The following is a 10,670-nucleotide window of genomic DNA, read 5'->3' on the forward strand; positions in this document are numbered from 1 at the left end:
CGTGCCTGTTTTGTTTTCGGTCTAGCTAGATCCGCTTGCGCTTTGGTCGACGAAGCGTCCTCGCACGGCACAAACTATTGAAATGAAGGGGTTTCAGAGCGCAGTGCCATGCATGCCACGTTCTGTTGCAGAAGCATGTGAAAAAAAATACAAAACGTGATTTACTCTATTTTGATCACTTCCCGAGCCAGTTTTTATATTCAAACTATAAACTTATCCAAGTTCCATCCAAGACTGGTGAAGCAGTTTCATACATGACAACTGCTCTCTCTGTGTCAGCGCCAGCACAGATTTGAATGTTTTTGTTGTGATCGTACTCGTTTAATGAACACAGGCGGATCGTTGTCATGCAAGAATAAGATTGTGTGGGTGTTTGAATCAACATGTAGAACTTTTAAAAGTTAATCATGCAGCTCTATCCATTACTCTGAGCAAAAAAAGTTCGAGTTAAGAGTTTAAACATTCTTGTATGCTCAACCTCCTCTACTTCCAAATGCAATAATCACAGTCCACAAAGAAACCTCAATTACCTCCAATATCAATATCTCTTAGTGCCCAAAATGTTTTTGCTTTAATACCAAGAGGTCTAATACATTGAATCCCAGAAAAGCATGTTTGCCATCATGATTAGGAGCATGTTTTGAAAGAAGGTTCAAGAGAGAAAGAGATGGCCAAGAGTACATTAAGCTGCACAAAACTCATCCAGATTAGCCGTATGTGTAAGAGACAGGCTGAACTCGAGAGTTTCATTAGCCTTGAAGTGTGCAAAATATCAATATGATGTGCTGTCATTTCTTTTGATGCTGGACCAGTTATGTAGTTCAAAAGAAAGCTCCACCCTTACATGTATTATGGGCTGGCGGAGGGTTCTATCTACATCACCGTAGTAGTCAAGACAACGCTCCCTCGTGGAAGCCCTCTGGAAGTCTCGTGCGCTGCTCCTGCATAACAAAGCTCTGGAAGCAATCGGGACAAACTTAAAGGCTACAAAAACGCCCCAGAGGACTTGCATAAAAGGCGTGGATTGAGCACCTCCGTGTTTAACTTTACTCTGTCGTTGATTGATGGCCAATTAAACATTTAGAGAGTTATTGATCACAGGAGAATGAAGAGCATCCCCAAACAACCTTAAATATGCTGGTTGATGAACCACAGATGGGCTGAGAGCAAGCGGAGCGCCACAGGAAATTTTTCATGTTTATGTCCGCCGTTGCCACTGAACAAACCCTATGGAGTAATAATAGTCGGAGAAAAAAAAAACACTCTCGCTTTTGTTGCATTACTATTGCGGGATGAGGCAAAGTGCTCGAGTCTATTGAGTATTCAAGCAGATGGTTCATCATTAAAGCGGACAGATCTTACTTAGAACTTGCAGTCTGCGAGTCAAGCCAAAAGCACCTTGGGAAATGCACTCTTATCTCTTTGGGGAGGGGCATTCACCCAAGGCTTTCATAGACTCTAGTGCTCACAATGTGCTGCGCATTAAAGGCATCTGCTCTCAAGGTCAACAGTACTCCAGCTTTCTCTGGCCACTGACAGCACCTCAGGGAAGAACACGATTAGTCTCTCTTGTGACAGCGCTGATCTTTGGTTCCTCCTGCTGACCGCATCCTTTCTGAAGGGCGTCGCAACGCTTGCAGGAAGGAGCAGGTGTTGGAGCCCAGGATGGGACCAAAGGGGTCTGGAGAAAGCATCCGTTGGCATTCACGTTCATTTCAAAAAGGGCCTTTTAACATTTCTGGGTTTCTCAGGAGCAGAAGTCATCATCGTTGAGAAAACTTCTATAATTGCTAACGGAAACTACAACAAGTCATTTTTGCATTCCCATTTGCTCCACCAGCAAAAAGAAAACATCCACAATAGAGTTTCTTTCCTATTTCTAGGGTGCTTTCACACTAGCATCCAGTTTTTATTGACGTCAGAATTCAGTTCCTTAGATTTGAATGTTGTTTTCAGAGCTCGGGTGCAAACCATACCTGTGTCTAGGGCTGTCAAACGAGTAATCGCATCCAAAATAAAAGTTTGTTTTTACATAATATATGTGGGTGCACTGTTAACTAATATATGTGGGTATTTTTATATATACAGTGTGTGTATATATATATATATATATATATATATATATATATATAAACAATACACAGATATTATGCATGTATATTTAAGAAAAAATATTATTTATATATATAATATTTATATTTATATATAATATAAATTATATATACATCTATATACAGTATATACATGAAAATATTTCTTAAATATACACAAGCATGTGTGTGTATTTATATATATATATATATATATATATAATAATTATACACAGTGCACCCACATATATCATGTAAACACAAACTTTTATTTTGGATGCGATTAATCGTGATTAAACGTTTGACGGCCCTACCCGTGTCTGAGTAAAAAATAAAAAAGGTGGTCTGAGGTATGAACTCCAGTATGGTTCATTCATGCTAATATAAATGACGTACAATTTGATAAAACTTGTTCATTTTTTGATTGTGTTCTCATTCGCTTTCCTGTGTGACTGAATGTGGCCTTTAGCAGAAATGGACTCCTGCATTCTTTAGAGCATTTGCAGTACTTCAGTGGCAGATATGTGCTGACACTTTGAAAATGAACCCAAAGGTTCAAAAACCAAAATATAAAACACGAGGTGAGCAACATTTTGTCGCCCTCTGTGTCATTGTTACCAAGCAACAAGCTGCTGCTGCTTTTATTATGCAAATGCACTGTGGTTTGGATCCAAATAATATAATGTGAACACAAACCAGGAGGAGGGGGATCAATCGGACACTGGTTCAGACCAGGCAATTGAATGTATGAAAGCACCCTAGAAACACTTGTGCAGCAGTGCTAACTAGTTTTCTTTAATTTAATGCAAAGGTAATACAACACAAACTATATTGGTATCAATGTGCGTGCATATATATTATAGGCTTTGGGTGCTTTAATAGTGCTTTGAAAGTGCCTTTCTCAAACAATTATTAATGCTAATATTGTGGTCAATAAAGCAAAATGCATTTCATTATAATTAACATGACAATGTGTACAAAACTAAATTAGCCAAAATTCATGTTTATATTTCTGTCAATCTGAGGTCGGTGTTGTTCCCACAACGCATTGCTAGGTTGCGTCAAGTTGTGTGTGTTTTGCTTTGGACGAGGGTCTAAATCTCCAGGCTGAGTAGTGTGTGTGGACAGCAGGCGTAACCGTAGCATAAGTTATGCGTTTTTAATAAATAAAAATAAATAAAACGTGTAAACGTGTATTCCACGATCTGCTCAGGAACCGATGCGCTCAGGCCAAATATGCACTGTAAAAAATATATATTGTTGGTTTAACTTAAAAAATTAAGTAACCTGGTTGCCTTTAAAAATTAAGTTCATTGAAATGGGAAAAATTGAGTTAATCCAATGAAGGAAATTGATTTAATCACCAGAAACTCAAAATATTATGTTATCTGAACTACATAAATTATTTAAGTTGATTTGACAAACGAAAAAACTGTTGTGATTACAAATCATGAAAATATTTTTTTACAGTGAACAATTGCGAATAGTGAACATTAGTGAATTTGCGAAAAATCTAACAAACATGCACAACATCAGACAAAAGTCAATATTGCACTTGGTCATATTCTTTACAAAATGAATCATGATCATGCACAGCAAGAAAATGTGATTTGAGATCTATTTTGCCTGCACGCCATAAACTTTTAGCTTCGAGCTGCACTTTTTCAGCAGGCCATTAGATGTAAAAATTCAAGGGCATGTAGTTATTTCAGTGAGTAAATGGCTCGATGGTAGGAAGGAATAAACCAAACTATTTTTAAACTTTTTTTTTCAATAATAAAATGGTAGTGAGTTGATTCAATTAAAAATCCACATACCACATTTGAAAAATATTTACAATTATTGATCATGTATAAAACGCCAACCAATCTTTATCAGGCACAAGTTCAAATTTCATTGGACAATGTGGTTAAAGGCACCCCCAAAAAACACCATGTCACCCAACAGAAGTCTACAAGTTATTAAGTGAAGCGAAAGGGCACATTTCCGAGATCTGATGCAGACTGATGGGAGAGCCAAAGGTTCGTGTCACACTTTCTCATGTTCCCTGCCTCGCCTTTCTTTCCCTATTTGCATTTGACACTTATGGAGAAGACATATATAGCACCGCGAGATAAGAAAAGACCACATTTGTCATCAAATGGAACATGCTCTTGGATTATGGAAAGCCAGCTGCTGTTGACTTACACTGTTTGCCTTTTCCTCATCTCGGTTACACCATTTCACGCATCTCCATTCATCAAAATCAAATACGGCTCAACATATATTATATACAATCTGTGTAGAAAGTGTGTGAATGGTAGAAAGATACCCTCTATTAAAAAACATAAAAAAATAGGGAAAGGCTGTTGTAAAAATTGCAATGTGGCCGGCAATGAGTGAAAAAAAAAAAATGGATTTAAATTACATTCTGCTTCGGAACGCTTGTTGCGACTCCAAAATAACACCGCTCTCAGACATTAATCTGTTCTAATCTTTCATTTTTCTCTGAAATGTTCTATTTTATTCATCATAGTCATTGGTTAGTATAACAGACCTCTCTCTTTACATGCATCATTTGACTTTACAGCTTACAAGTAGAAGGGCAAAAATATTATTCCTCATTTCTCTTTCCTTTTTAGAAATGCACATTACCATAAAAACAGTCCAAATACCGTATAGTGACACTCTGGTATGGTTTAGTTCAAGGCTTAACAACATTCAACTTTAAATATTTAAGTTGAATTGATTTAAAACTAACAAAAGACAAAACCACCAAAAATCTAGCTTCATCTCAATTGCAATAATTGAAATAATGAAGTCTGAGGGGTCTTTGAAAAGCTTCTTACCCACATAAGAAAGGCTCAGAGTTTACTGCACCCCAGCAGCCAACCCTTCCAGTGAACAACCAAGTACACACTCACACCAGTGCCAAAAATCTCCCACCACTAAATTCAACCACAAAAAAATCCACTTCCTCTTTCTCACACTCACAGAAAGAAAAAACAGCAAACCCATTACATCTCTCTTTTTCCAAAGACCTGGGAACACACATAAAACCATACTTTACTGAGAGTTGATGATTGCATGACTGGATTACAGTACTTTCGGGTTCTGCACTGAATTTGATGAAGCTGAAGTATGCTTTGTATGTAACATGAATACATTCCTGTATTTGCCATCCATGTCGTTGTGAAGTACAATTTAACCACACATAAACAACTTTAGGATTGGAGGTCTGTTCTGATAAAATTGGGGTTTTTGCCATCAGAGCAACAGTAACAGTGCTTAGTTAGGATAGCAAAATAAATGTGGGATTATCAAGATTTAAAATAAAGAAACCGTTTCCAATTCCATATCTTTTGTTGTTGAATTATTATTCTATTTTTTTTTTTTTTTTGGATTAAATGAATAGTTCAAGTGGTTTTAAACCTGTATGAATGTCTTTCTTCTGGAAAGGCGGCAGTGGCTCAGTGGTCCATGTAGGTTGTCTACAAACTGGAAGTTTGCTTCAATCCCCGGTTCCACCTGACCAAGTGTCGAGGTGTCCATGAGCAAGACACCTAACCCCAGCTGCTCCCGACGAGCTGGACGACACCTTAAATGGCTGACATCGCCATCGGTGTGAATGAGTGAGTGAATGGGTGAATGCAAGGCAATATGTATAGCGCTTTGGTGGCCACTTGGTCTGTGAAAGCGCTATATAAATGCAGTCTATTTACCATATTTTAAAGAATGCCAGTACCAAAAAATTGATTGACTCAATTTATTTTTAAGTGAACTATTCCTTTAATAATGATGCATATTAACAGTATGCATTTAAAAAAAAAAAAACAGTATTAGAAGAATATTTTGGTTCAAATATTGGTCAAATAAATAATTATTTTATTGATTCACCTTCCTACAATAAATAATTTTTCGGTCCCACTTTATAAGTGGCTTTAAGTACTATGTACTTACATTTAAAAATAAGTATAATGTACTTATTGTGCTCATGTTGTATAGTAAATCACTTTGGCTGCTATTGAGGTGTGATATGGGTAAGGTTAGGGACAGGTGTGGTGGTATGGGTAGGTTTAAGGGTGGGTTTAAGTGTAAGGGATGGGTCAGCTGTGTAATTACAGATGTAATTACATAAATTAATTACAGCTGGTATTACATGCTGGTATTTTTAAAATATAAGTACAATGTAAAAACATGTATGTACACAATAAGTCCATTGTATCAAATGATTCATTTCAATGTAAGTTCATGGTACTTAAAGCCATTTAATATAACGTGGGACCAATTTTTCTATTGTATTGGGTCAACATAAAATCCTGAAGCAAGACCAATAGAGCCACCAACACAGGCTAAAGTATAAAAACACACACACCAAACATAATGTGCTGATTCCTTTTGTCTACAGACTGATGAAAACCCTCCTGTCGGCTCAACGGTAGCTGATCTCCCTGAAGGCAGCACATTGTTCATGGAAGAGCTATGTTCGGTCTCTTGTGTTCTCTCTGATGAAGACTGACAGGGCGACCTTTATTTTTGACCGGATTATGTTTCAGGGGAAAGACAAGTTGGCTTTTTATATTTATATATATAGGAAAATGCACCGTCAGCATGTTTCTCCCTGGCGAGAGCACCTTGTGTGATCTTCGGACTAACAATGTCTGCGAGCACGCGTGCTTCCATTATTTCCCTCCATCCAATTTACATTTCCTCATCTTTACAAGTCTGGGGAATGAGGAAGTTCTTGTCTGATCTTCTTTCATTCGGATGCAAAGCTGGATAAGTGTCCTTGACAAATTAAACAGAGCACATGAAGATGGTGCAGGGCATTTTTCATGATGCCATGATGTAAAAAAAAAAATGCTCATGTGAAGGGACGTTATTTCTTTCTGTCTTTGTCACTTTACCTCTTAACTTGGTTTCCTCAAACAAGACTAAAAATACAACATTTAACAAGTTAGTCCTCGGTCCACAGCGGAGAGGGTGAAAAACAATATTAACCAAGTGAGAATTTGTTTTTACGGTGCTCTCAGGATAATCATCAGCGGTCCCCAGCTGGGCTATGGTGATGATTACTCTAAGACCTCCAGAAGCGCAACCCAACTTTCCCACAGTCATGTTTCCCACAGCCAAGACCTACCTTCCTTCTTTTACTCTCTTGACACAATGTAATACAAATCTGTGCAAGCCCAAACTGGTCAATGCAAATGTGTTGTTTGGGTAGACTAGGTCAGTGTTTCCCAATCTTTGGGAACACTATTTACTTTAATGGTCATCCTCCACACCAAATGCAGCCCAAAATGAGTTAATTTCAACTGATATTACACCGGACATAATTCATCATCATCACTAAAATGGTTATTAAAATCATGCGTACATCAAATCATTTATGCATTATTTTTAACCTATAACCATCCTTGAATTTCTATTTTATAAAGGAAAAATATGCACGCATCCCTGGTTTGGAAACACTGCACTAGACGACTGTGATTCTGTAACTGTAATTATGTCCAGGCATTGACAACAGGTTAATGTGCTATTTGATGTTATTATAATATGCAACGTTTTTTGTTTCATTCCCTTTTTCAGTATGAATGAGCACAAAAACAATGCCAACACAGTAAACAAGGGTTTGCAATCAATTTCCCCTAATAAAAAAAAAGATGCAACAAATTAATCTTTATATGCATATCCACACTGATTCGTATGTAAAAACACATAGGTATTTAAGAAATGCTCAGACTTATTTGTGTTGTGGGAGAAGTAACAAAGAGTGATTATTTGAGAACCTGACAATGTGGTATTTTGCTGGCTTGGCAAATAAATATAGGCTATAAAAACAAGTGTTCATTATAAACATTTAAAACGTTTCATAAGTATTAAAGCTTTAAACGTCAAGTAAAGATATACTTCTTCCTTTGTATGGCTACAATGGGTAGCTAGCCAAGACAAGTGCAAGATGTGTGATGGGAGGAGAGCACGATTATCACACGTTCTTTTCCACTGAGCTGACCACGACTGCATGATTCACCTCATTTTATTTATCTGCACACAACAAATATGCCCTGCACCGTTCAATGATCGCTCACTGTACTTCGCAAAGCTGTCAGAAACACTGCCAATGCAGCAGGAACGGATGAATGTCGCCGCGTGGAAATGTGCGCGCGTGTCTACTTCATTCAAGCTGACGCTCACGGAAATGTAACATGCAGGGTGCAATATTCAACCATATGTATTAGCTTAAAGCCTATGGCTTACATTTCTGTTCATTTTCAATTACACAAACCCTTGGTTTTTTTGTCGCCTTCATTTTTGCTGGAACAGTGTCTCGCTCGCGCAGTGATTCTCGTGCACGCAGAAACATGTCAATCAAACTTACTGCACGTTCAAGTTCTTAAATAGGTTTTTCACGTCTGTTTCTTTGCGGTCTGGTTATTAAAAGTAGGAATAATATCGCAACTTGGATCAAATGACATATTTCCCATACAAGTGTACACCGTGAAAATGTTTATTGTTGTTATTCTTGAAACCACATCACAAAGGAGCCGGCTGCTATGTGTAAAAGCAATTACGCCCTGCTTGCACATGGCTTTATCAGTCGCAACTGAAAAATACGTTTAAACATTAGCTAATTAAACTCACCAATGAAGGTAAATCCGGACGAAAACAAGCAGATCCATGCGAGTACAAGTCCGGATCTCCAGCGGACAAAGGGACCCAGGTGTAACGGCATGTTTATCACCTTCTTGTTCAAGTTTAAGTCAGTAAAATCAACTGAATGAGCTGCGAGGAGTATCTGCTTTATGGCTGGGTTTAGTTTTTGCAATATTACACCGTTCAGCGCATCTATAAGTCCTTTTTTCAACACGTATCCTCTTCCTGTACCTTGGCCATCAGTGCGTGTTCGTTGCTCAGAGACAGCAGCGCATCACAGGTGTGGTAAATAAAGACGCCACTATAATTTCTTCAACTCACTCACTCACTCACGCACATACACACTCCAGACGTGTGAAGCGAGAGAAAGCGCAAACGTCCTCACTCTTATTCGTCTTCTCACTCTCCACTGCAGAATGCTTGCTCCGGTAAAGAGAACGGTGTATATTGGCTTCAGCGCGCGAACATCTGCTGCTACAGCAATGCAGGAGTGAGGAGACGCGATGTATGGAGCAGTGAGGGAGCAAAACCCGGAGCGGAGTCCGCCCCCTTCACTGGAACGGAGTGGAGAGCCTTGGATACGACGCGCCATGTAAGTGAATAAGTGATTTAAACCGCCTATATTTCTTAAACAGACTAGAGGCAACTAAAAGATAAAGTAGCCGAATCTAAAAAAAAATAATAATAATGTTCATTAAACACGTTGACATTTGTGTTAAAGGGATGTTTCACTCAAAAATGAAAATTTAGGCTACTCACCCTCAAGTTGTTCCAAATCTGTATGAATTTCTTTCTTCTGCTAAAACCAAAATAATATAGTTTGAAGAATGTTGGTAACCAGACAGCTGATGGACCCCATTGACTTCCATAGGCTACTATACAAAACTAAATAATAATTTGTTGGCTATAGACGCAGCTCTATCATATTTAACCATTGTATAATTGTTGTAACATTTAAAAAAATGTTTGACATCAAACCTAATTACTGACATACAGCCCTTGTGATAACTTCCCTGTGTATATTTACAGTATTATTCCATCAAATGAACCATCATTGAATAAACATAACTCAAACATTTTTTTAGGCTATACACCAAGTGCATTATATGACATTTTAGATTTACAAATACGCAGTCTGTCTATTATTGCCCATGGCTAGTAGTTATTGTATATAGGCATAGTCAGATAAAGAAGGTTACATGTATTAATGTCCCTAGCCCCCCAATTCTATGTGTTTTGATTACACATCAAAAAAGAGCTTAGTGCTTTCCACCCAACCATTATCCTATTCCAGATCTGGATCATGAATTTGAGATATTTCTCCTGATTAAAATGACCATTGTAAGTGCATAATGTATCAATGTCATTAATGTAACAATGTCATTCAATGACAATGTCAGTAATGTAACAATGTCATTCTATTGCATATCATTATTAGATTGAGTCTTAACCAATAGCAGGGCTTGTTAAAGGGTTAGTTCACCTAAAAAATGACTTTTCAAACACCATCAGATATATTAAAAAATAAAAATAGAACAGACAAGTAATTGGCAGTCATTTTATAAAAACCTTGCGTTTTTGTGGGATCGTTTTCAAAAACTTGTACTTTGAAACTAATTTTCAGGCCACCAAAAAATTACGCCATTGTTGTGTGAATGAATGACCAAAACGCTTAAAAAGTTGTGTTGTAAATGGCCCCTTACTATCATCCCAATGCATCAGGATCAAGATCAATTTGTGTAAAATGAGAGACTTCAGAGCAAAATAGCTCATTATCAATAAGGGCCTCTGTTTTGTTTGCTAATCGATCTCATGATCATTGACTGAAATGAAAACAACACTTGGGTGTTAAGTTGGCAAACATGCAGCAAATACTGTACTTCTACATCTGGGACTTTTGAGATGAGTATGATTAAAGATTTAGAGACACCGCACCCTCATAATGAA

General features: G+C 37.6%; 1 protein-coding gene across 2 annotated transcripts in view; it reads right to left on the reverse strand.

Moving 5' to 3' along the window:
• The window catches only part of unc5a (unc-5 netrin receptor A), a 197,406-nt gene extending 188,166 nt beyond the window's left edge, over positions 1–9,240 (reverse strand). For both annotated transcript variants that reach the window (XM_039648920.2, XM_039648918.2), the window contains exon 1: positions 8,712–9,240. In XM_039648920.2, the coding sequence (XP_039504854.1) occupies positions 8,712–8,802 (91 nt within the window). In that variant the 5' untranslated portion in view covers positions 8,803–9,240. The remainder of the gene's footprint in view (positions 1–8,711) is intronic.
• Between the last annotated feature and the right edge of the window lie 1,430 nt (positions 9,241–10,670).

This window comes from Pimephales promelas, chromosome 9, assembly GCF_988280905.1.
Source record: "Pimephales promelas chromosome 9, fPimPro1.hap1.1, whole genome shotgun sequence".
In the NCBI taxonomy this organism is placed as follows: domain Eukaryota; kingdom Metazoa; phylum Chordata; class Actinopteri; order Cypriniformes; family Leuciscidae; genus Pimephales; species Pimephales promelas.